General features: G+C 44.2%; 1 protein-coding gene across 1 annotated transcript; it reads right to left on the reverse strand.

Annotated features, from left to right (window-relative positions):
* Nucleotides 1-5,379: 5,379 nt before the first annotated feature.
* On the reverse strand, nucleotides 5,380-26,022 carry khdrbs1b (KH domain containing, RNA binding, signal transduction associated 1b). The gene is made up of 9 exons (XM_014178759.2): nucleotides 25,691-26,022; nucleotides 22,386-22,510; nucleotides 21,152-21,268; nucleotides 19,530-19,676; nucleotides 10,295-10,446; nucleotides 9,821-10,040; nucleotides 8,644-8,711; nucleotides 7,307-7,365; nucleotides 5,380-6,993 (listed from the first exon to the last, which is right to left on the reverse strand). The coding sequence occupies exons 1-9, from the start codon at nucleotides 25,785-25,787 to the stop codon at nucleotides 6,887-6,889; spliced, it is 1,092 nt and encodes a 363-aa protein (XP_014034234.1). The 5' UTR covers nucleotides 25,788-26,022; the 3' UTR covers nucleotides 5,380-6,886.
* Between the last annotated feature and the right edge of the window lie 1,616 nt (nucleotides 26,023-27,638).

The following is a 27,638-nucleotide window of genomic DNA, read 5'->3' on the forward strand; positions in this document are numbered from 1 at the left end:
CTTGTTGACCTGGCCCCACACTAAACACATCCACTCCCTTTAAGATGCCGTCTGAAGTTAATGTCTTCCACCCACTCTCCATCTCTTCCCACACAGACACCTCTAGTTCCCAGCCCCCCCCCCCCCACACACAGAATCATCATCACCAGTCCGAGTGTGAAAACATGGGGGCCGTGCCACTACTAGCTGACAAATGCTCCAATCCACAGCAATGAGTTGGGGGGGGGGAAGAGACGGGGGGAGGAGAGACGGGGAGAGGAGAGACGGGGGAGAGGAGAGACGGGGGAGAGGAGAGACGGGGAGAGGAGAGACAGGGGGGAGGAGAGACGGGGAGGAGAGACGGGGGGAGGAGAGACGGGGGAGAGGAGAGACGTGGGAGGAGAGACGGGGGGGAGACGGGGGGGGAGACGGGGGGGTCGGGGGAGGGAGCAGATGCTGGCACTCTCGCTCTCAGACGCACTTCCCTCAGCATTATCATACTTGGACGTTAAACCGAGGTGAGCAAGCCAACATTTGTTGCGAAAGCTTTGCACATTTAGGGGGGAAAAGTACATGCAAATGCATTTCACATTAGCATTTCATCTCCTCAGAGCAAAATAGACTGGGTTATGCCAGGGTGTGTGTGTGTGTGTGTGTGTGAGATATTCAGTGTATGAACGATGTGGCTAGCAGCAGAGGACTCTAGCAAAACAGATACAGAGAGTATAATTCACCATGAAGAAAAAATAACAGACATGGACACATGCTGTATCTGTTAAAGAGTATAATGAACATTCTGTAGACTGCATTAACCAATGTATGTCTATGAGGGTGAACAAAAAAAACACAGCTTGCCTTGCAGAAAGTAAAAATGTGCTCAACACCTCAAAAAAAAAAAAAAAAAGATAAGACATCAAATTTCACAGCTCCTTACAGCCTGGGTGGGCATTTTCATAACAATAAAGATTCACTTACTAGAAACTAACGTTTGATGGTTCACATTAGAAACCAATACAAAAGTTCTATACAATACATAAGCAGTGCAATATCAAAAAACGCCACAGTCAAACACGTAGACAGACCAAAAATAGAAAGCCTTCTTGCATAGCGTCGCAGCTCGTGTCATAGAGTCGAAGCTCGTGTCATAGCGTCGCAGCTCGTGTCATAAGAGTCGCAGCTCGTGTCATAGAGTCGCAGCTCGTGTCATAGAGTCGCAGCTCGTGTCATAAGAGTCGCAGCTCGTGTCATAGAGTCGCAGCTCGTGTCATAGAGTCGCAGCTCGTGTCATAGAGTCGCAGCTCGTGTCATAAGAGTCGCAGCTCGTGTCATAAGAGTCGCAGCTCGTGTCATAAGAGTCGCAGCTCGTGTCATAAGAGTCGCAGCTCGTGTCATAAGAGTCGCAGCTCGTGTCATAAGAGTCGCAGCTCGTGTCATAAGAGTCGCAGCTCGTGTCATAAGAGTCGCAGCTCGTGTCATAAGAGCGCAGCTCGTGTCATAAGAGTCGCAGCTCGTGTCATAAGAGTCGCAGCTCGTGTCATAAGAGTCGCAGCTCGTGTCATAGCGTCGCAGCTCGTGTCATAGCGTCGCAGCTCGTGTCATAGCGTCGCAGCTCGTGTCATAAGAGTCGCAGCTCGTGTCATAGTGTCGCAGCTCGTGTCATAGCGTCGCAGCTCGTGTCATAGCGTCGCAGCTCGTGTCATAAGAGTCGCAGCTCGTGTCATAGTGTCGCAGCTCGTGTCATAGCGTCGCAGCTCGTGTCATAGTGTCGCAGCTCGTGTCATAGAGTCGCAGCATCTTGTGTCATAGAGTCGCAGCTCGTGTCATAGAGTCGCAGCTCGTGTCATAGTCCACATTGCAGTCATTTGAGCCAGACTATTCTCCCCTCATACAGAGCCTGTAGCTAGAATCCACCCCTTTTCTTCTAGCAGGGTCAAGGCACCCTTTCTCACTCCCTAGTAGGCTCCTTCTGTTCTCTGGTCCTCTTGGCAGCCTGCCCTCCCCCCAGGATTGGTGCTCTCCACTGGGTCGGTCCTTCACTGTGGAGCCTAATGGGGCTCGGTCATGTAGGAGCTTGCTGCACCACCTCACTGCAGAGGAGGAACACAGAAAACATAACCAATCAATCATGTCAGCATTCATTTCTACAAGAACCAATCTGCATTGGTAAATTCAACACAATGAGAAAGGAGAACCAAAACCAATCTGCATTGATATATTTTACATGCCTTGAAGAAGGAGTTAGCTCCAAAATACATCAGTAATATATATAACTAAAGGGAATTAAGCTGCTGTCCTGAACATCCCTTTATAATTTCAATTTGATATATTCAACATTCCCCTACACTCAAGTCTTAGACTACTAGCTGACCAGGATCATTATTGGCAGTATAAACGAGCTTTGGATCAAGGCTGGAAGGAAAGCCTTGATCTCACCAGGAGGATGGTTGGTCACTCCTCCACTAACAGCCATCTATCTGGCTATACTAGGAAGGACTGAAGTAGAGCTCATTTAAAATCACCAAACCCAGTTAAGAAGAACTAGCTTCTCAACATAGCTCTGATGTTATCATCACCTAGTAACCCTTCACTACCTGCAGGTTCTATTTCACAACCCTCCGGGTCTCCACGGTTACCGTCCTGTCACAACCCTCCGGGGCTTCACGGTTACCGTCCTGTCGCGACCCTCCCTCCGGGGCTCCACGGTTACCGTCCTGTCACGACCCACCCTCCGGGGCTCCACGGTTACCGTCCTGTCACGACCCACCCTCCGGGGCTCCACGGTTACCGTCCTGTCGCGACCCACCCTCCGGGGCTCCACGGTTACCGTCCTGTCGCGACCCACCCTCCGGGGCTCCACGGTTACCGTCCTGTCGCGACCCTCCGGGGCTCCACGGTTACCGTCCTGTCACAACCCTCCGGGGCTCCACGGTTACCGTCCTGGCACAACCCTCCGGGGCTCCACGGTTACCGTCCTGTCACAACCCTCCGGGGCTCCACGGTTACCGTCCTGTCACAACCCTCCGGGGCTCCACGGTTACCGTCCTGTCACAACCCTCCGGGGCTCCACGGTTACCGTCCTGTCACAACCCACCCTCCGGGGCTCCACGGTTACCGTCCTGTCACAACCCTCCGGGGCTCCACGGTTACCGTCCTGTCGCTACCCTCCGGGGCTCCACGGTTACCGTCCTGTCGCGACCCTCCGGGGCTCCACGGTTACCGTCCTGTCACGACCCTCCGGGGCTCCACGGTTACCGTCCTGTCGCGACCCTCCGGGGCTCCACGGTTACCGTCCTGTCACAACCCACCCTCCGGGGCTCCACGGTTACCGTCCTGTCGCGACCCACCCTCCGGGGCTCCACGGTTAACGTCCTGTCGCGACCCACCCTCCAGGGCTCCACGGTTACCGTCCTGTCACAACCCACCCTCCGGGGCTCCACGGTTACCGTCCTGTCACAACCCACCCTCCGGGGCTCCACGGTTACCGTCCTGTCGCGACCCTCCGGGGCTCCACGGTTACCGTCCTGTCACAACCCTCCGGGGCTCCACGGTTACCGTCCTGTCGCGACCCTCCGGGGCTCCACGGTTACCGTCCTGTCACAACCCTCCGGGGCTCCACGGTTACCGTCCTGTCGCGACCCTCCGGGGCTCCACGGTTACCGTCCTGTCGCGACCCTCCGGGGCTCCACGGTTACCGTCCTGTCGCGACCCTCCGGGGCTCCACGGTTACCGTCCTGTCACAACCCACCCTCCAGGGCTCCACGGTTACCGTCCTGTCACAACCAACCCTCCGGGGCCTCTGCTTTGACTGATTGAAGCGTGATCCTTGGCTCTAAAGGGTGGCTTGTTACAAATTGTACCAAAATTATAATTGTAACATGCTAACCTGGCTGTGACAGCTTAGAACCTAACCCCCACAAGAGCCTTATAAAATAAAGACTGCCAGCCAGTCTATATGGCTCTGGCCAGTGTGTATGGTTCTACATAAGTAGTAACTTGACTATTGGTTTATCAGCCACACACTCCTGGAATGTGAATTTCCAGTATGGCTATAAATCTGGGTCTGTATTCATAAAGAGTCTAAGAGTAGGATTGTTGATCTAGGATCAGGTCCTTCCTGTCCGTATAAAATCACATTTATAATTTTTTTTAAAAGGTACAACTGACCTCAGATCAGCAATGCTACTCTGAGATGGTTTATGAATATCGGCCTTGGCAAATATTGTTGCAAAACCCCCTTAAGCAAAAAATACAAATTCCTACCTGAGGTAGGCATGGTTTCATCTCTCCACTAAGCCGACCTCTGATTGGTTCTTCACTGACTAATAGCTGGACCTGATGGAAGAGATATTAAATCAATAACCAATGAAAAAACACTAGTGGATAGTTCAGTTAAAAAATCAAAAAAAATCATGCAAAGTCTAAAGTAGTAGTAGTCATGCAACTCAAGCTTTTTGTCCATTACTTTCTACAAGATGTCAGAGACGTTCACCATTACAGTAATATGCAACGTTTACAAAACATATTTCCAAAGAAAAAGTAGCAGCAGCTCAAACTGGTTCAGAAGATATTAGAGATTCGGCTTTGCAGATTTTCATTTTAGCAAGAGTTGCATTAATAAAACTATTATAGGATATTTTGTAAAGTACACAGCAAAGTTATTTTAGTAAATTAAAAATCTTACAAGTGCAATAATATTTGAAGTTCCATTTTTTTTTTGTACTTTTGGTCTTTTTTTATTTTGCATGACTAGAATTCTTCTTTTACTAAATTGCACGCATTTACCAGCAGTTTAATTCACTGTGTAAACACACAATCAAATTACTCATTTAGGGTTACCTTTATAGTGGAGCGATTACGGTTAAAACCATCCTCTCCATTGCACTGCCATTACTCTCTTTACTAAACTAGCCACCGCGTCGGCCACTACACATGACACGAACATCGAGGTCAAACCCTGAAACCTAAAATGGTTGGAGTTCAGTTAAATTTACTAACAAGAGTCTAGCAATGCATTTCTCATTAAAGTTGTTCTACGACCACAGGTAAGATGGATTGAAAAAGTCTTTATACATACCCAGGCACTCAATGCTTTAGAGCTTTAAACACATTAGGAAGCTATCCAGGTTATTTTACAGGTTTTACCTCTGGTTCCTTTTTAAAAGTATAGAAAGAGAGAGAAAGAATAAGTCGTGCTGTTTTTTTTTTTTAAATAATCAGTCAAGACATCATTTAGTATACGTTAAGGTCTTCAGATTACAATACATTTAAATTTTTTAAAATGTGTTTTTGAAGAGAAATAACAAGAAAAACACCTCTAACTAGCAGCCTGTTAAATGCTATTTAAAAATGACATTTCAAATTTAACTAGGACAGGAAAAGAAATAAACCAAGTTACGGAAGTTTCATAGAAAAACAAACTAGTCTTTATTGACAAATTGCTGCAAAACATCTTTTGGACAGATTTAGTAGTTACCTATTTATGCAAGCCTTACACATGGAGCATAATGCATTTTAATGTGGAGGGTACATATACCAGTGGCAGAATAGTAGATGTGCAATTTGGACGATTTAAAAGTATGTACAAGAGATCAGATTGAAAAGCTGCAGGATCCCTTCATGTGGAGATTTTTGTCCCAATCCTTCATTGCATCGTTTTTTTTTTTTACATGCAGTTTATAGAATCAGATTCAACCAATAAGATCCTGTACTGACAGGTGATATTATTTAGCATGACATGAGGCCCGATCTAAGACCATATTCTACTTATAAAAAGACATCGACTGTAGAGACATAATAAAATTAACTTACTGTTGAACCAACTTTAATAAAAACCAATGAAGTATGTGAGGACAGTCCATCTCAACAGGGGATATCAGGGCTATATTTCAAAACTCTAAATGTACAATGAGAAAATGTCATTATATTAAAAAAATTACAAATAAAATTTAAAAAAATAAAGAATCGCTGCTGCCTAAGTCTACATTGACAACTTTTAATTAAAGACTATTTAAAACAAATGGGAATACTAAATCAAATTCCATTAACATTTGTTTGTTTTTACTGTTTCCTTTGACTTGGCGTTTTTGTTTGGTCTATATTACATAATTGAAACAGTGTTTAAGTTTCTTTTACTTTGCTATATAAAAAATAAAAAAAGAATTTTGAAATGTAGCCTAAATGGGAATCTGCAACTGTCCCTCAAAGTATAGTTTTAAACAAAATAATGAACGGTTCTCCTTCATATTCATCATCTCCAGAACCAACAACAATGCTTGTGAAAATGGTGCGTTTATATGTTTTGTAGTAAACCAGATGAAGATAAGTGTTTCCAATGAAATCAACCAATTAGTAGTCAATTAGTTGCACACCGATGTCGTCGTGGGAAACATTTAAAAACTATTTGTATTTTTTTGTTTAACTACAAAACGTAGAAACGCACCGTGTTCACATATTGTTGTACTGGAGATAATGAATATGAAGTAGATTTTTTGGGGGAAATTTCCCTTTAAAGACGATAACAAGTGGATAAGTAGTCTAACTCCGCTAGAAGTGAGTTTAAATCCAAACATTAAAAATAAAAAACCTTTTACGATCAACAGTGCAAAAAAAAGCCAAGAGGGAGACAGGGTCAGAGAGAAAAAAACAGAAATCAACTAAAACTTCAAATTCCCCCCAAAAAACGCTTTAAGGTCTGAATTATATATCAAATCAGCTTCGATCAGTTATGATCATGATTTTCGGCTCGTAAAAGTCCAGTGTAGTAAAAAATTCCAAACCAAAACGGACAATTACTTTTGTCGAGGGTTGCTTAGAGCAAGAGCTGCCGTGGTAGACAGGTTGGTGGTTGGTTGTCGGGGCAACGCGTTAACAGTGGTAGCGTTGGTCGCTAGGCGTTGGCATGGTGAGTTCAGTATTGTCTATAGGGGTGTTCTCGGTAAGGGCCCTTAGCCGCTCTGGCAGGGGGGGCCTTTCCCCCCGGTGCCGCTCTCTGGGTCCCGTTCCAGTCGTCCTGGGCTAGAGGGGTGAACACACCACACACACGACAGAGACGGACAGAACAGATCAGACAAACATAAAATGTCATTACAAAATGAGCTTGGATGACAAGTAGAAATCTCCAACCAACACAATTTCCGTTTGAAACTCAGAATTCTGTTTCCCAAGCATTTCAACAAGGATGTATTGAAGACATGTTGCTATCAGCATTAGTCATGTAATTTACCAGTTACAGAAGCAATAATCAAGCCAGAATAAGGATATCCCACATCATAAAGGGTGAGCGCTAGGACGAGAGGTTTGGCTTGAGAGTGGAGTGTTGACGTCTTACCGTAGGGTTCATATGCTTCCTGTGTTTCTCCATGTCCGTAGTCGTAGTACTCTGGCTCTCTAAGAGCAGAACAGAGGAGAAAAAACATTTCAAATTAGAACAAGCTAACAAAGTAGGAAAATAAGTATGAAAAACGTACTACGTCCCTCTGGATAAGAGCGTCTGATAAATGACAAATATATACTGAGCAAAAATATGAACGTAACTTAGTAGTGTTGGTCCTATGTTTCATGAGCTGAAACAAAATATCCCAGAAATGTTCCATACGCACAAAAAGCTTATTTCTCTCAAATGTTGTGCACCAATTTGTTCATATCCATTTTAGAGAGCATTTCTCCTTCGCCAAGATAATCCATCCACCTGACAGGTGTGGCATATCAAGAAGCTGAATAAACAGCATGATCATTACACAGGTGCACCTTGTCCCGGGGACAATAAAAGGCCACTAAAATGTGCACTTGTCACACACCACAATGCCACAGATCGTTCAAGTTTTGAGGGAGCGTTCAATTGGCATGCTGACTGTAGGAATGTCCAGCAGAGCTGTCGCCATATAATTTAATGTTCATTTCTCTACCATAAGCCGCCTCCAACATCGTTTTAGAGAATTTGGCAGTACGTCCAACTGGCCTTACAACTGCAGAACAAGTGTAACCAAGCCAGGCCAGGACCTCCACATCCGGCTTCAACTACGGGATCGTCTGAGACCAGCCACCCGGAACAGCAGGTGAAACTGAGGAGTATTTCTGTCTGTAATAAAGCCCCTTTGTGGGGAAAAACGTGGGTGGGCCTGGCTCCCAGGTGGGTGGGCCTATGCCCTCCCAGGCCAACCCCTCCATAGATTAGGGCCTAATGAATGCATGTAAGTTGACTGATTTCCTTATATGAACTGTAACTCAGTAAAATTGTTGAAATTGCTGCATGCCAGCAAACCAAGCTAAGCAGAAAAACCTACCCAGCCAGCAAACCAAGCCTACCAGTAGTCATGTTCAATATACATCCCATTAATAAAATATGCTCTCACTTAATAGATAAGATAAACAAACAAATTAATACAAAAATATAAAATAATACCTTTAATAACTGATGTCATCCGATTTCAAACGTAGCGAAGGTTAGCTGAACTAACCAACTTAAAAAAACAGACTCAAAACAATCCTACCACAGGGAAAGTTTATCCTTATGAATTCAGAACTATTTCAGTCCCAACATTCTCCATAACTCGATACTCCAGTTAATAAGTAGGGTATGTGTAACCGTGAAGAGCAAGGATGTGACAGCCAATGCGTGGTGTGTGTGTGGTTTGTTGCCAATAGATGGAGAGACGGGTGACTCACGCCTGTGGCTGACTGTAGTAACTGTCGTATGACTCGTACGCTGGCTCAGTGTAGCTCTCATCATAGGCCTAGTGAAAAGGGGAGAGAGAGCGAGAGAGAAGAGAGAGGGAGAATAGGTTGGGGGTCAGAAGGAGGAGCAGAGAGAGAGAGAACAAAATAAACGTGAGAGGTCATCCTCGGCCTGTGAAGTGAATTTCATTCACCAATTGATGTGTGAGATCTAGACTGCAAATAAGTTGGCAACAAAAGGAAGAACTTTCATTAACTGAAGAGCTGCAATGCTGTGTACCACGAGCCCCCGTTACCAACCCTTAACCCGGGAGGTACTGAGCCGCCGTTACCAACCCTTAACCCGGGAGGTACTGAGCCGCCGTTACCAACCCTTAACCCGGGAGATACTGAGCCGCCGTTACCAACCCTTAACCCGGGAGGTACCACGAGCCGCCGTTACCAACCCTTAACCCGGGAGATACTGAGCCGCCGTTACCAACCCTTAACCCGGGAGATACTGAGCCGCCGTTACCAACCCTTAACCCAGGAGGTACTGAGCCCCTGTTACCAACCCTTAACCCGGGAGGTACTGAGCCGCCGTTACCAACCCTTAACCCAGGAGGTACTGAGCCCCTGTTACCAACCCTTAACCCGGGAGGTACTGAGCCGCCGTTACCAACCCTTAACCCATAAAATAAAGGTGAATCCAATTATAAAACAGGGGTAGTTCTTAAAAATTTCATTAAAATTTCCTTTATATAAATGTCTTATGAAGAGGTAGACCTAGCAACGCTGTTGCTCTCTACAATAACACATTACTAGTCGGCTCCAGCTACTGCTGCTGTCTTGACCTAGATCTGATCTCCCTGGTGAAATAGAGAACTAACCGGGATAAATTAATGGTTAAATAAATAACCAGACTGGACTATTAAATTGTTAATTACAGGCTTCAAAGCGTTACACGATGACGGTTTGACCCTACGTGTTCTCTGAATTCCAGCATGGGCATTGTTGCAATGTAACTTGATCATTATAACATAAAAACTCAAATTAGCTGGATAATATTAAACATAGAAGAGATGTTTAAGATTCAAAAAAAAAAAAAAAAAAAAAGGTAAAATGTCACGGAATAATAAAGTTATTTTAACTTAAAACATCACGGAATAATAAAGTTATTTTAACTTACATATTCCTCATATTGTTCCGGTGCTGGGGCGTGTTGGTGGGGGGGTGGAAGGGGCATTCTCGGAGGCCCACCAGGGGCAGTGAGTCTGGCTCGGGGCGCTGTTGCCCCTCTGGCAGGGGTTGCTGGAGGTCCTCCTCTTCCTGCTGGTGCTCCCCTCGCTACCCCGCCTCTGACTGGACCTCCCCTGGTGGTACTTCCACGTTGGGGCATACCCCTACCCCTGGAAAGATGGAGGAAGAGAGACAGAGCAAGCAAGAGAGAGTAGAGAAAGAGAATGCAGACAGAAACAGAGGGTGAAGATAATGCAGACAGAAAAGAGGAAGGAGATTGAGGTTGAAGACAATGCATACAGAGAAACAGAGGAGACAAAGGGTGAAGTGTTATTTGAACAGACATACTGCAGATAGACCAGACAATAACTCAGCCAGACAATAACTCAGCCACCTTGATTAATTTCATCCTCAGTCTGTTTACCTGGGTGCCCCTGGTTGTCCCGGAGGCCCTCCTCGGCCCCTAGGGCCCGGTGGTCCTCCTCTGCCTCGTGGGGCCCCTGGCCCGTGCTCCTGGCCCCCGTTCAAATAACCCATCTCCATGAACTGCTCCTGACATATGTCATCCATCATGTCCTGAGAGAAAGAGAGAGAGAGGACAGACAAAAAGGATGAGGGTTGGTAGTAAAGATGGGAGGATAGGGAAGGAGGGAAAAGGTAATTATACTGAACAAATATAAAACACAACGCGGTAAAATTTTACATAGTTAGTTCATAAGGAAATAAATTCATTAGGCCCTAATCTATGGATTTCACATAGGCCCACCCACTGGGGAGCAAAGGCCAGCCAATCAGCCAATCAGAATGAGTGCTTCCCCACAAAAGGGCTTTATTACAGACAGAAAATACGCATCAGTTTCATCAGTCGTCTTGGATGCTGGACCCAGACGATCGCACAGGTGAAGAAGCAGGATGTGGAGGTCCTGGGCTGGCGTGGTTACATGTGGTCTGCGGTTGCGAGGCCGGTTGGATGTACCGCCAACTTCTCTAAAACGATGTTCGGCTTATGGTACAGAAATTAACATACAGTTGAAGTCGGAAGTTCACATACACCTTAGCCAAATACATTTAAACTCAGTTTCACGATTCCTGACAATTAATCCTAGTAAAAATGTCCCTGTCTTTGGTCAGTTAGGATGACCACTTTATTTTAAGAATGTGAAATGTCAGAATAATAGTAGAGAGAATTATTTATTTCAGCTTTTATTTCTTTCATCACATTCCCAGTGGGTCAGAAGTTTACATACACTCAATGAGTATTTGGTAGCATTGCCTTTATATTGTGTCAAACGTTTCAGGTAGCCTTCCACAAGCTTCCCACAAAAAGTTGGGTGAATTTTGGCCCATTCCTCCTGACAGAGCTGGTGTAACCGAGTCAGGTTTGTAGGCCTCCTTGTTCGCACATGGTTTTTTCAGTTCTGCCCACAAATTTTCTATAGGATTGAGGTCAGGGCTTTGTGATGGCAACTCCAATACCTTGACTTTGTTGTCCTTAAGCCATTTGGCCACAACTTTGGAAGTATGCTTGGGGTCATTGTCCATTTGGAAGACCCATTTGCGACCAAGCTTTAACTTCCTGACTGATGTCTTGAGATGTTGCTTCAATATATCCACAGTTTTCCTACCTCATAATGCCATCTATTTTGTGAAGTGCACCAGTCCCTCCTGCAGCAAAGCACCCCCACAACATGCTGCTGCCACCCCCGTGCTTCACGGTTGGGATGGTGTTCTTCGGCTTGCAAGCCTCCCCTTTTTCCTCCAAACATAATGATGGTCATTATGGCCAAACAGTTATATTTTTGTTTGATCAGACAAGAGGACATTTCTCCAAAAAGTACAATCTTTGTCCCCATGTGCTGTTGCAAACCGTAGTCTAGCTTTTTTTATGGCGGTTTTGGAGCAGTGGCTTCTTCCTTGCTGAGCGGCCTTTCAGGTTATGTCGATTTAGGACTCATTTTACTGTGGATATAGATACTTTTGTACCCGTTTCCTCCAGTATCTTCACAAGGCCTTTTGCTGTTGTTCTGGGATTGATTTGCACTTTTCGCACCAAAGTACGTTAATCTCTAGGAGACAGAATGCGTCTCCTTCCTGAGCGGTATGACGGCTGGGTGGTCCCATGGTGTTTATACTTGCATACTATTGTTTGTACAGATGAACGTGGTACCTTCAGGTGTTTGGAAATTGCTCCCAAGGATGAACCAGACTTGTGGAGGTCTACAATTTTTTTTTTCTGAAGTCTTGGCTGATTTCTTTTGATTTTCCCATGATGTCAAGCAAAGAGGCACTGAATTTGAAGGTAGGCCTTGAAATACATACACAGGTACACCTCCAATTGACTCAATTAGCCTATCAGAAGCTTCTAAAGCTGACATTATCTGGAATTTTCCATGCTGTTTAAAAAGGCACAGTCAACTTAGTGTATGTAAACTTCTGACCCACTGGAATTGTGATACAGTGAATTATAAGTGAAATAATCTGTCTGTAAACAATTGTTGGAAAAATGACTTGTGTTATGCACAAAGTAGATGTCCTAACCGCCTTGCCAAAACTATAGTTTGTTAACAAGACATTTGTGGAGTGGTTGAAAAACAAGTTAAATGACTCCAACCTAAGTGTATGTAAACTTCTGACTTCAACTGTACATCAGTGACCAGAGCTGGCAACAGTCACCATGCCAACTCCCTCAAAACATCTGTGGCATTGTGTTGCATGACAAGGTGCACCTATGTAATGACCATGTTAAAACCAGCTTCTAGATACACCTGTCAGGTGGACGGAATATCTTGACAAAGGATAAAATGCTCACTAACAGGGATGTAAACAATTGCATGCAGAATATGAGCGAAATACGCTTTGTGTGGGTACGGAACATTTCTGTTCTTTTATTTCAGCTCATGAAACCAACACTTTGCCTGTTGTGTTTATGTTTTGGTTCTATAATAATATATTTATTTTGAAGAGGGTGGGGCTCAAGCTGCATCCCTGTTTCACCCCACAGCCCTGTGTTCAGTATACTGAGCCACAAAGCATTTCACTAATGACTATAAGAGCAAGGCAATGAGAGACAGTCTCAAAAAGCCCTTAAAACAGTGTGTGTGTGTGTGTGTGTCTCTCCCTAGTCTTTACGTATGCAAGCAGGTAAAATACCTAGTGCATGTACCCTAATGGTAAATCTTCCTCAGTTTAGTGGAGAGGTTGGACATTTTACATTTACATTTTAGTCATTTAGTGGACGCTCTTATCCAGAACGACTTACAGTAGTGAATGCAAACATTTCTTTTTTTTTCCCATACTGGTCCCCTGTGGGAATCGAACCCACAACCTTGGCATTGCAAACACCATGCTCTACCAACTGAGCCACACGGGACCACGACAGATACATAATGACAGACTCCTGCAGTGGACAACCAGCAACACCCAGCATCAAACAGTCTTTCTCTTTTTGGGGGTAAAAATGTTTTCTTTAAAGGCAAGTCAGTTAACCTCTTTGGGCTAGGGGGCAGTATTTTGACGTCCGGATGAAAAGCGTGCCCAAAGTAAACTGCCTGTTACTCAGCCCAGAAGCTAGGATATGCATATAATTTGTAGATTTGGATAGAAAACTCTAAAGTTACTAAAACTGTTAAAGTAATGTCTGAGTATAACAGAACTGATATGGCAGGCGAAGCCACCCCCCCCCCAAAAAAAATAATAATTCTGCCTACCACTGTTTTCAATGGCTGTCACTTTTATTATAAGGCGAAATCCTCCCAGATTGCAGTTCCTAGGGCTTCCACTAGATGTCACCAGTCTTTAGAAAGAATTTCATGCTGGTTTTTGGAAAAATGAGCCAGAGTTGTAGTTTTTCTAAGTGGCTCCCATTTTGGCTGTAGTGTTTCATGCGCGTGAAGGAAAGCACATTTTTTTGTTATTTATCTCCAGTAATGAACATACTATTCTCCGTCTTAAATTTTATCATTTATTTACGTACTAGGGAACATAAGGTTTGATTATAAACATTGTTTGACTTGTTTGGATAAGTTTATTGGTTATGTTTGTGATTCATTTTGAAGGAGGGAAACCAGTGGATTATTGACTGTAGCGCGCCACCTAAACTGAGTTTTTATGGATATAAAGAAGGACTTTATCGAACAAAAGGACCATTTGTGATGTTCCTGGGACCTTTTGGAGTGCCAACAGAAGATCTTCAAAGGTAAGGCATTATTATATCGCTATTTCTGACTTTCGTGTCGCACCTGCCTGGTTGAAAAATGTTTCATGGTTTTGTATGTGGGGCGCTGTCCTCAGATAATCGCATGGTGTGTTTTCACCGTAAAGCCTTTTTGAAATCTGACACAGTGGCTGGATTAACAAGAAGTTAAGCTTTATTTTGATGTATTACACATGAATGTTAACCTGTCTGGGCTAGGGGTCAGTATTTTCACATCCGGATAAAAAACGTACCCGATTTAAACTGGTTACTGCTCTTGCCCAGAAACGAGAATATGCATATTATTAGTAGATTTGGATAGAAAACACTCTAATGTTTCTAAAACTGTTTGAATGGTGTTTGTGAGTATAACAGAACTCATATGGCAGGCAAAAAAAACCTGAGAAGATTCCAAGCAGGAAGTGGCCTGTCTTACAATTTGTAGTCCTTCTGTTGCATCTCTATCAAAATTACAGTATCTGTGCTGTTACGTGACACTTTCTAAGGCTTCCATTGGCTCTCTAAAGCCTTCAGAAACCGGATTGACGCGTCTCCTGTCTCTGGGCAGATAACAGCAGCAGAGTTTGTCAGTGGCCTGCCTGGTGACAGAGACTGGAGATGCGCTTCACGAGACCTCACCATTTTTTTCTTTCCCTCTGAATGAATACAACGTTGTCCGGTTGGAATATTATCGCTTTTTTTTACGAGAAAAATAGCATAAAAATTGATTTTAAACGGCGTTTGACATGCTTCTAAGTACGGTAAAAGGAACATTTTGATTTTTTTTGTCACGAAATGCGCTTGCGCGTTACCCTTTGGATAGTGACCTGAACGCACGAACAAAACTGAGGCATTTGGATATAACTATGGATTATTTGGAACCAAAACAACATTTGTTGAAGTAGAAGTCCTGGGAGTGCATTCTGACGAAGAACAGCAAAGGTAATCCAATTTTTCTAATAGTAATTCTGAGTTTAGTGAGCCCCGAAGTTCGCGGGTGTCTGAACAGCTAGCCTGTGATGGCCGAGCTATGTACTCAGAATACCGCAAAATGTGCTTTCGCCGAAAAGCTATTTTAAAATCTGACATAGCAATTGCATAAAGGAGTTCTGTATCTATAATTCTTAAAATAATTATGTATTTTGTCAACGTTTATGAGTAATTTAGTAAATTCACCGGAAGTTTTCGGTGGGTATGCTAGTTCTGAACATCACATGCTAATGTAAAAAGCTGGTTTTTGATATAAATATGAACTTCATTGAACAAAACATGCATGTATAACATAATGTTCTAGGAGTGTCATCTAATGAATATCAAAGGTTAGTGCTGCATTTAGCTGTGGTTTGGGTTTTTGTGACATATATGCTTGCTTTGAAAATGTCTGTGTGATTACTTTTGGCTGGGTACTCTCCTGACATAATCTAATGTTTTGCTTTCGATGTAAAGCCTTTTTGAAATCGGACAATGTGGTTGGATTAACGAGAGTCTTATCTTTCAAATGGTGTAAAATAGTCCTATGTTTGAGAAATTGAAGTTATTGCATTTGAGGCATTTGTATTTCGCACCGCCCGATTCCACTGGCTGTTGAATAGAGTGGGACGCTAACGTCCCACCTAGCCCATAGAGGTTAAATATTTATATTTCTGTACTTTGAATTTCGCGCTCTGCAATTTCACCGGATGTTGTCGAGGTAGGTCGCTAGCGGAATGCCTGCGCTAGAAAGGTTAAGAACAAATTATTATTTTACAATGACGGCCTACCACGGCCAAACCCGGACAACACTGGGCCAATTGTATGCCACCCTTTTGGGACTCTCAATCACAGCCGGATGTGATACAGCCTGGATGTTAAACCGTGACCCCGATCAATTGCTTTTCATAAATCTGTTCCGATGCAGGGGCCCCTGGGTTAAAGTAGTGCACTATTTAATAGGGAATAGGGTGCTATTTGAGAGCCTGACTCTCCTCTAGTGATCCCGACAGCCAAAAGGAAATATTCAGTGTTCTGTCCCAAATGGCACTCTGTTTCCCATAGAGCTCGGGTATAAAGTAGAGCACTATATAGGGAGCCATTTGGGACGCAAATGTGATACTATAATATGCAGCGCAGGCAGGTTGGCTGGCGTCCATTCATCTCTAGAGTGACAACGCGCAGATAACAACCTTTAGTCTGATTCCGTAATTAATGCAATCAGCAAGAGCAACACGGCGTCGCCTTCGTTTAACAAGATAGACCGTTAATATGCTGCTAAACATTAAACCATTCCTACCTAAGCCAACTAACATGGAAAGATTTTTTGGGGGCCAAGGAGAAGAACAGACTGCCTTGCAGAGCAACAGCCATATCAAAACACATTCCCCAGCTTAGGAAAATCAACCCAGACAAATGAAGCTCGCTAACCTAGAATTATTTTTTTGGGGGGAAAATGATTGTAATACAGAGCACTACAATAACTTCTAAACAGGTTTGTCTGGTGAAAAATCACAAACAAAATCACTGATTTACATTGACCCATACAAACCAAACAAACCAGTCTAACCTCCATGATTCATGCATAGTCTTTCCAGGGAAATTAAGTGCTGCAATTACTTCATAGCTAGACAAGCAATAACCAAACAAGTCCTGCTGATGATATAGTACTGTAGGTAACCCACCACAACAGTTTATGGAAATACTGCATACAGTGGGTCCTCATTTAAAAAGATGCGTCATACTTAGTCTTGTGAAAATCTGTTATGAATGTAACATTACATTTAAAAAAATAAATAAAATGTTGCCTTAATATTACCGGACCCCAGGAACAGTAGCTGCTGCCTTGGTAGGAACTAATGGGGATCCATAATAAACCCCAGGAAGAGCAGATGATGCCTTGGCAGGAACTAATGGGGATCCATAATAAACCCCAGGAAGAGTAGCTGCTGCCTTGGTAGGAACTAATGGGGATCCATAATAAACCCCAGGAAGAGCAGATGATGCCTTGGCAGGAACTAATGGGGATCCATAATAAATGGAAGTACGGCAGCACAGCTAGCGGGATGCTGCGGTATGGTATGGCATGTTGCAGTGCACAACGTCATAGTATTTTACGGTCAGCCATTGTTGCCGTTACCAACCAGACATCTGAGGGAGTGGCTAGTATAGCAATTAGAATAATTACACAGTAACAGAATTACGAGTTCTCAAATATTTCACTTTAGAATGTAAGTCAAACAAAAAACATTTAATGAATCACAACTCTATGCACAATGACTACTATGAACAATTTACATAAATAAAATAAAAACATTTACTGGAAAAACTGCACAGATGCAAAGTTTGGTAACAGAATTCAGTAAAATCCGACTCAGTTTTATTAATTTACCAAACTTTGTATCCCTCCAATGCATTAGAGGCCACATGGCAGTCCCCAATGCTCTAGGAAAGGGCCACCAGAGTTGAGCTGGTGACCCTAGAATGCTGTAGCTCGAGGTTTCCCTCAGGTACAGATCTGTAGCAACCTCTATATGAAAAACCTTTGCTAAATAATTTTTTTTAATTTTTTTAAACTTAGGACATGCACCAATACCATTTTCTATTGGTGCACGACAAAATTAAGTGCTGGGCCGGAACAAAAGCCTGCACATTCTCTAGGTCCCAACACTACCGCCATCTGCAGACCTGACTTGTGTTCATGCTGAGCTGGAACAAAAACCTACACACTCTATAGATCCCCTGTCCCAGGGTAGAAAAGTGGAGGTAGGCAGAGCAGTTTCACACTGCTCAGTGGAAAATTACACTCCATTCTATTTTCAAGAATTCAGCTCATGCTGGCGTAGTAACGAGTCCATTGAAGCAATTCACCTACTGTTTTTCCGATGCCACAGTGTACCACAGCAGTTAGATGAGTGTCTGGGGGCAGCATCTCACGCCTCTTCGTCCTCGTTTAACGCAGGAGGCTAACGGACATTTAGAGCCATATGGGTGCCACCCTGCTGGCACTGGGAAAGTCACCCAATTCTTCTTAAGCTGATTGCTTATTAGGCTCGCTGCCCTATCCAAACTGTTTATTCCATGTAAACAAGCACCGTCGGCCAGTCTATCTACTGACTTGGTGCTTGCTTGGTGTATTGTTCAAACAGACCAATCAATACCATGACAATACCATCCTGAAAAATAACTTGCATTTTCCTAATACAAAATAAAAGCTAGTTTCCTCAACTGATCACAACCATGACAAGGTACACTGAAAAAAAAAAAAGAAAAAAAAGGTTCTTAAAGGGTTCTTCTGCTCTTAAGGTTCCTTCGAAAATTCTTGCCCGATAAAGAACCTTTTTTTTTAGTTAAGTGTGAGGTTCTTGACGTGGAATCTACAGTTCTTCAGAAGTATGCAGATGTGTTTCTTTCATAGCACACAGCATATTGGGTCAGTGTAAAATATTGTTGATTTTTCTGTGTCATTTTTCTAGTGTGGATTTAGTTACATTAACACTCAGTGGTGTAAAATAGCCCCGGTGTTGATGTTAATAACCAGTGGTCAAACAAAACCAACACCCATCATTATTATATTTCCCAGCATTATCTATTGCAGGTAGATATTTTGAATTGTTTGTTTCAATATTTTATTTTTGTTTGCATGGAAATTGATTGCTAGAGCCATCTTATGCTACTCAAATATAAATAATACACATTTATCTAAATCATTCTGAAATGTTTGTTCCAGATGATATGGTTTAGGTCGTTTCATACATTAGTCTTCCTAATCCTGGCAGTAATTCTGAATGCAGGATGCAGGTGAATGAAAAGTCTAAATGTTTAATATCCCCAGTCTGGCCGGATTCCAACAGGAATCACAGAGCACTGTATAAGCAAGCATAATGGGACTTGTAGTTTGATGTGGCCTGTAAACTAATCAGTTTTATGCCACTGTATTAGGGTAAAACTACACCCTCAAAAGAGGGCCTTATGAGATGTACTGTATCGTCTTAAAGAATGTCAGTTTAATGATAACATTCACTTAGGATCTCACTTGGTGAAGCACCAGGACTGAAAATGAATGAATTCTACAAACACAGTCAAGACTGGTACCTCTAAAATTCACTCCAAAGGCACCCTGGGAAATATGCAAATAAGACTAAAAACCCTACAGCAGGGCTATTCAATTCCGGAGGGCAGAAACGTTTATTTTTATGGTTCTTCAAAAGAACCATCCTATTTATGGTTCTTCGGAGAGCCTAAGAATTGTTCCCTAAGGCATCGCTCTCAGCACCCTATTTGGTTTCAACTTGTACCTTTATTTTTAAGAGAGTGTACTGCAGGGTCGGACAAGGACATGAAACACATGTTAAAATTTAGGAAGAAAAAATTCCTGACGTTGCGCACAATTCGTGCTTCTTCAGAGGAAATAAATTTAAATAAAAAATTAAAATAAAAAAAAAATACAACACAGCATCTTACAGAACCACCACACTTAAGAGTCTAATCCACTCACAGGAAACAGGAACTTCTTGACTTCCTCCATGGCGTGTGCCATGCGTAGGTAAGCCTCGGGCACGGGGGCAAACACCTCAATGAAGACATGCAGCTCCATGGACAGGTGTGCGTACTTGGCCTCACCACCTTTCCTCAGACCCTCCTCCTGAAACACAACACAGGACAGTTAGAGAGCTTATTGAGGAAGACAAGCCACCTTGGTCTGGGTCTATGTAACCTATGACAGTCTTTTAGTCAACATGGCCTTTATCAGGTGACCACGGACAGTTGAAAATCTAAAAAAGGTGTCAACTAGGTGAGATAAATCTACCCTCATTTTCAGGGCGAGGCAGGTGCAACTAACCATCCCTTCATACAGCTGTAGGAGAGCTGTGGCCAGACTCCCTCCCTCCCTCCGCTGTAGGAGAGCTGTGGCCAGACTCCCTCCCTCCCTCCGCTGTAGGACAGCTGTGGCCAGACTCCCTCCCTCCCTCCCTCCGCTGTATGACAGCTGTGGCCAGACTCCCTCCCTCCCTCCGCTGTAGGACAGCTGTGGCCAGACTCCCTCCCTCCCTCCCTCCGCTGTATGACAGCTGTGGCCAGACTCCCTCCCTCCCTCCCTCCGCTGTAGGACAGCTGTGGCCAGACTCCCTCCCCCTCCCTCCCTCCACTGTAGGACAGCTGTGGCCAGACTCCCTCCCTCCCTCCGCTGTAGGACAGCTGTGGCCAGACTCCCTCCCTCCCTCCCTCCGCTGTAGGAGAGCTGTGGCCAGACTCCCTCCCTCCCTCCGCTGTAGGACAGCTGTGGCCAGACTCCCTCCCTCCCTCCCTCCCTCCGCTGTAGGACAGCTGTGGCCAGACTCCCTCCCCCTCCCTCCCTCCCGCTGTAGGACAGCTGTGGCCAGACTCTCTCCCTCCCTCCCTCCGCTGTAGGACAGCTGTGGCCAGACTCTCTCCCTCCCTCCCTCCCTCCGCTGTAGGACAGCTGTGGCCAGACTCCCTCCCTCCCTCCCTCCGCTGTAGGACAGCTGTGGCCAGACTCTCCCCTCCCTCCCTCCCTCCGCTGTAGGACAGCTGTGGCCAGACTCTCTCCCTCCCTCCCTCCCTCCGCTGTAGGACAGCTGTGGCCAGACTCTCTCCCTCCCTCCCTCCTCCCTCCGCTGTAGGACAGCTGTGGCCAGACTCTCTCCCTCCCTCCCTCCCTCCGCTGTAGGACAGCTGTGGCCAGACTCTCTCCCTCCCTCCCTCCCTCCGCTGTAGGACAGCTGTGGCCAGACTCTCTCCCTCCCTCTCCCTCCGCTGTAGGACAGCTGTGGCCAGACTCTCTCCCTCCCTCCCTCCGCTGTAGGACAGCTGTGGCCAGACTCTCTCCCTCCCTCCCTCCCTCCGCTGTAGGACAGCTGTGGCCAGACTCCCTCCCTCCCTCCGCTGTAGGACAGCTGTGGCCAGACTCCCTCCCTCCCTCCGCTGTAGGACAGCTGTGGCCAGACCCCCTCCCTCAGATGTGCGCGTAACAGGTAGATAATTTGTGTGCGCGCGTAACAGGTGGATAATGTGTGTGCTTGCGTAACAGGTGGATAACGTGCGCGCGTAACAGGTGGATAGCAGATGTGCGAAGTATATATATGCCAGCTCTCTCACCTTGGCTTTGTCCCTCATGGAGCCTTTGCCCAGTACAGAGATCTTGGCCCCAGTCTCTTCCTGAAGGCGTTTGATTGTGTTGCCCTGAGGGCCAAGTATCTTTCCCACAAAGTTGAACTGGAAACAGGAAAACAAGACAGCTTTATACTACAGAACATGGTTCCTTGTGTAACAGCATACGGCTTCAAAAGTCTGAGGTATGAGGTATGTTACTTGGGACAGGACAAACAAGACCAGGTCAGCCAACAAATGAAACCAGCTTAAACATTACAGGACATCCCCAAAAAAAATGAATCATAGACTAACAATGTGATTTCTACATCCCACTGGGCACAGACGTCATTTTAACTTTTGTATTTTTTTTTACACATTTGGTTGTCAACTAACGTGAATTGAATGTGAAATCAACAAAACATTTCACATCATTGGATTTTATAGTTAACTTGGGGGAAAACAATACTAAATTCCCTTAGTTTGATGACTTTCTTCAAATTTAAATCAGATTTCCAATTTAATTCAACGTCAGCACATTGAATGTTTTTGTTGAAATGACATGGAAACAATGTTGATTCAACCGTTTTTTTTTGTGTGGGGGGGGGTCCAGCGGATGGGTCACTGTGAATAAGGCTTCTAGAGTATTGAAAAGATGCTGTACTGTTTCTGTACCTGTTGCTTAAAGCACAGTGTTTCAGAGTGGGTCACGTCGCCTTTCCCAATACAAAATGTGGAAGACCTTCACTAGTATAAGGAACTAGGCAATCAAAGTACTTGAAACATGAAGCAGCTATAACGGAAACAATTATGCAAGCGGCAGACTGGTAGACGGGTTGTGGACACACTAAAGTTTCTGCCAGCCGTGTAATCACCATGTAAATACAGAGGTTTTAGTACCACTTTAAATAATGAGGGTGGAGGAAATCTATTAAAAACGCTGATCATTGTCCCTCGGGGAGAAACATTTTACTGTGACATGTGTTACCTCCCTGAAATGCTTACAAGCCCTTAACCAACAGTGTCATTTCTTAACTCGTCTTAAAAACAGAGCTGTTGGTTAAGGGCTTGTAAGTAAGCATTTCCCGGTAAGGTCTACACTTGTACTCGGCGCATGTGACAAATAAAGTTTGATTTGGAGTCTCCTAAAGCATGGCTGAGAGCTTGCATACTCCCAGACACCCATGTAATTTAAGCCCTGCTGCTGAATGAATGACAGGAGTAAAAGGGGAAAAAGACTTACCCTCGGATACTGTTTGACAGGTATGAGCACGCGTTCCTTCAGTTTGATATTCTTGACGGTGAAAAGGTCCAGGTACGCATCTCCTCCTTCCTTCTTGGGCTCACCTTTCTGGATTCTCTCGATTTCTACAAGGGAGAATTCAATTGATTCAAACACGAAATCTTACCATGTTATACATTTACATTTTAGTCATTTAGCAGATGGTCTTATCCAGAGCGACTTACAGTAGTGAATGCATACATTTCACAATTTTTTTTCTGTACTGGCCCCCCGTGGGAATCGAACCCACAACCCTGGCATGGCAAACACGTTGCAAACACCATGCTCTACCAACTGAGCTACAATGTAGTTACCATTAGAAGTCATACACATGAAAGAGCCTTAAGTCATGACAGCATCTCAGAATGCCACGTGCAAACGTGTCAACTACGCTACCAGCCGGGAGCCAGAGGGTTCGCTAGCAGCCGGGAGCCAGAGGGTTCGCTAGCAGCCGGGAGCCAGAGGGTTCGCTAGCAGCCGGGAGCCAGAGGGTTCGCTAGCAGCCGGGAGCCAGAGGGTTCGCTAGCAGCCGGGAGCCAGAGGGTTCGCTAGCAGCCGGGAGCCAGAGGGTTCGCTAGCAGCCGGGAGCCAGAGGGTTCGCTAGCAGCCGGGAGCCAGAGGTTCGCTAGCAGCCGGGAGCCAGAGGTTCGCTAGGTTGTTTGTTTTACTCACTGCTTTAGCACACTCTGCCAACCTCATTCTTAGCTTTCTGTCCCTCCTAACAGCATTTTACAAATAGAACTGCCTAAGGCGGTGTGCTACGCTGCCTGCATTTCCAAGCTTCTACTTCTAAAAATTCACCTTTCCAGAAACAAATCTCTCACTGTTGCCACTTGCTATAGACCTCCCTCTGCCCACGATACCATATGTGAAATGATTGCCCCCCCATCTATCTTCTGAGTTCATGCTACTAGGTGACCTAAACGGGGACATGCTTAACACCCCGGCCATCCTACAATCTAAACTTGATGCCCTCAATCTCACAAATTATCATTGAACCTACCAGGTACAACCCCAAATCCGTAAACACGGGCTCACTCATAGATGTCATCCTAACTAACTCACCCTTCAAATACACCTCTGCTGTTTTCAACCAAGATCTCAGCGATCACTGCCTCATTGCCTGCATCCGTAATAAGTCTTCGACCAAACAACCATCCCTCATCACTGTCAAACGCTCCCTGGCCTATTTATTGCCTTAACTTACCTCATTTGCACTCAATGTATATGGACTATTTGTTCCCTTTTGTTCTACTGTATTATTGACAGTATGTTTTGTTTATTCCATTTGTAACTCTGTTGTATGTGTCAAATTGCTATGCTTTATCTTGGCCAGGTCGCAGTTGCAAATGAGACATTGTTCTCAACTGGCCTACCTGGATAAATAAAGGTGAAATAAAAAATAAATAAAAATAAAATTCCTTCATCTGTGATCTCAAAAAGGCACTGACTGACTGTCAGCCACCAAAGGGTCTTGATAAGGTCAGATGGCTAAACAATATCTATGAACTACCGCCACCAAGTGGTAGGTTACGGTACTGTACTAGATTTCCATTCCAGGAGGTCTGTATTAGAATGCAAAACACATGGGTGGAAAGGACCAAGGATAAAAACAAATTTCACCATGGAAAAGTGTATCAGATCCAGCTGGAACACCAGACTATACACATTTCAGACATGTTAAACCACTGATCGCTGTGCTTCTCCGGATTTCTGCCTTTCAAAATAGAATTTAGCTGTAATATTTTACACATTTGACTGAACTGAAAAGGGCCCGTTTCCTGGACACAGATTAACCGTTATTTCCTTGGAGAATCCCCACTGAGCATGCTATTTAGTCCAGGACTAGACTTAAAATGTGTTCGTGAAACCAGCACCCCCCCCCCAAAAAAAGACAAAATAATTTTAAAAAAATAAACCCAGAAATGGTAGCATCTCGAAACTGACCGAATAACTACAACAACCGTGTTCAGGTAGACAAACTGCTTAATTCTTACACTGGTATCGTCACACAGTTACACTGTATTAAACTGTCCTCGAACCCTGCCGTTGTAAAACAAATGATACATTTCCATACCAAACACATGTATTCCAAATACATTTACAGATGTACGTCAAGTATTAACATATGTTTTTAATCATTTTTAAATGTAAAATACATTCCAGAAATATATTTGAAATGCTTTTTTTCATTTTTCTTCTCTTACGGGGTAAACTTGAATAAATCTACCCTTGTGCGGTTGTTTGCTAGTCAGAACAAAACGTGCTTGTCTCACCACACCCACAACTTTTGCTTCCATAGTAGGCTACACAAAATAAACCCATCACAATTGTTTTTTTATAAATCACATACATTACGTTTTAAAGCGACCTACATGCAACTAGGATTAGTTTCTCCCTCTGTGCAATCACCCACATTGGAAATACAAAGGGTTTCTGGACAGCCTGCAGAGGGGACAGAAAACATGGTATTTTGTGCTTGTTTACTGGGGGGCAACGACCACACAATAAGGGAGTTATCTGCCACACAAAGACGCCAGAACGTCCTATCACTGTCTCTCACTGTGTCTCTCTGGTTTCTCTCTCTCTCTGTGTCTCTCTCTCTCACTGTCTCTCTGGTTTCTCTCTCTCTCTGGGTCTCTCTCCCTCTCTGGTTTCTCTCTCTCTCTCTCTCTGGTTTCTCTCTCTCTCTCTCTCTCCCTCTCTGGTTTCTCTCTCTCTCTCTGGTTTCTCTCTCTCTCTCTGGTTTCTCTCTCTCTCTCTGGTTTCTCTCTCTCTCTCTCTCTGGTTTCTCTCTCTCTCTCTGGTTTCTCTCTCTCTCTCTCTCTGGTTTCTCTCTCTCTCTCTCTCTCTCTGGTTTCTCTCTCTCTCTCTCTTTCTCCTCTCTCTCTCTCTGGTTTGAGGGCACAGAAAGACCACTATGACAATACAGCGGTGGCAGCTTGGAGCATGCGATAGGGAGAGATTTCAGATAGGTTACCATGTGCGCATGGAAATCCACAAACTCGATAATGAGAGCTAGTATTTCACGGTTTCATTCAACGGGGTTGTTAAACCGTGTCTAGACCGTGTAGGTGCAGTGGGGTGACGGGTCGTAGCACAGACCATGAAAAGGGTCTGTTTGCAGACCCACGTTAGCAGTCCCGTCTAGCCAATGTGCGTCGTTTTCAAAACGCACGAATAAAAAAATAATATCTTATCGCAATGGCTAAAATATCAATCATTTTGGTCGAGGCAGGACATTTGCCAATAAAACGTGTTTTTACCTGCAGATAAAAGTTTCATAGCGTGCGTAAACGACACGTCCATACTGTCCTTCTCCGCGAGAAGCTCCGGGAGATACTTGCTTTCTTGATTCTCCATTTTGGCGTTTAAATCAGTTCGTAATACAAAATGTGCAATTAAAAATCAAGCTTTGAGTGGATAGAAAAAATACAAATAAACAGAAGAAGAAATAGTCCAGTTGTGTACGCAAAAGTGTGTAAATGTCCACTTCTTCGCATGTAGAGCTCTCGCTGCTATACCGCACGGCTACGGACGACGGCGGATGAGTGCTCCTGTCGCGGCGCCTTGACTTGTGAAAATGGACACGGAAGCACGCGCCCGTGGAATAAAGAATACACGGAAGTGAGCTCAGCGCGATGCAGCCAATGATGTATATAAACCATGGGTTGCTGATTTCGTGTATTGGCCAATGAGAGGCTTTAAACCCAGTCGACGGCCATATTGTCACTCCTCAGAAACACAGTCCCACAGTCCCATAGGAATGAATGGACTTCTACAGCGGTTCATTTAAATGTCTCAAGGACAACATTACATGGATTTAAGTAACTTTAGTACTTTCGAAAAGATTATACTTTAGGATATTTGTTTAATATATGTTTTACTTGTATATTCAGCTTACATAGCCTAATATAATTTCAATGTATGCAATAAGGTGTCTGTTTATTTACATTTTTTATTTAACCTTTATTTAACTAGGACAGTCAGTTATTAAGAAAATATTCTTATTTACAATGACAGCATATCACGGCCAAACCCTAACACGTACGATGCTGGGCCAATTGGGCGCCGTCCTATGGGACTCCCAATCACGGCCGGTTGTGATACAGCCCGGAATCAAACCAGGGTCTGTAGTGACGCCTCTAGCACTGAGATGCAGTGCCTTAGACCGCTGTGCCACTCGGGAGTCTCTATTAGAATAAATATGTCAATTTTTAAAGGTAATTTCTACACAGAGCCTGTTGGATAATGGTTATTTATGGCTTCAGGGGCTGTGGGATAATGGTTATTTATGGCTTCAGAGGCTGTGGGATAATGGTTATTTATGGCTTCAGAGGCTGTGGGATAATGGTTATTTATGGCTTCAGAGGCTGTGGGATAATGGTTATTTATGGCTTCAGAGGCTGTGGGATAATGGTTATTTATGGCTTCAGAGGTTGTGGGATAATGGTTATTTATGGCTTCAGAGGCTGTGGGATAATGGTTATTTATGGCTTCAGAGGCTGTAGGATAATGGTTATTTATGGCTTCAGAGGCTGTGGGATAATGGTTATTTATGGCTTCAGAGGCTGTGGGATAATGGTTATTTATGGCTTCATAGGCTGTGGGATAATGGTTATTTATGGCTTCATAGGTTGTGGGATAATGGTTATTTATGGCTTTCGAGTCTGGTACAACCTACACCTGACCAGTGGAGATGGTCAGGTAGCCTAGTCGTAGTCTATATAGTTCATGGTCTACCTATAGGGAGGTGGGTGGGAAGAAGAAGAGTCTCTCTCTCTCTCTCTCTCTCTCTCTCAAACAAACAAATCAAAATATATTTTATATTTGAGATTCTTTAAAAAGTAGCTACCCTTTACCTCGTCTTCAATATTATTATACAATGGGGAAAATAGTAAAACAAATAAAAATAAAGAAATTAACTTGAATGAGGCTGCCCATCGTTACGCACCCATGTCACTTTCGGTACGCGCATCAGCGCATCATTGGACTCACCTGGACTCCTTCACATTTTGATTGCCTTCCATATATCTGTCTGTTCCTGTGTTTCATCCCTGTGTCAGCATTGATGTCGTTATGTTTTACCCTGTCCAGACGCTGTCCTTGTTTGTTTCTTGTCTATTATCCATTAAATGTTCACTCCCTGTACTTGCTTCTCGTCTCCCAGCGTCTGTCCTTACACCATGAGACAATATGAAGACAAAGTGGCAG

The sequence above is a fragment of the Salmo salar genome, chromosome ssa27, assembly GCF_905237065.1.
Source record: "Salmo salar chromosome ssa27, Ssal_v3.1, whole genome shotgun sequence".
NCBI classification, from domain to species: domain Eukaryota; kingdom Metazoa; phylum Chordata; class Actinopteri; order Salmoniformes; family Salmonidae; genus Salmo; species Salmo salar.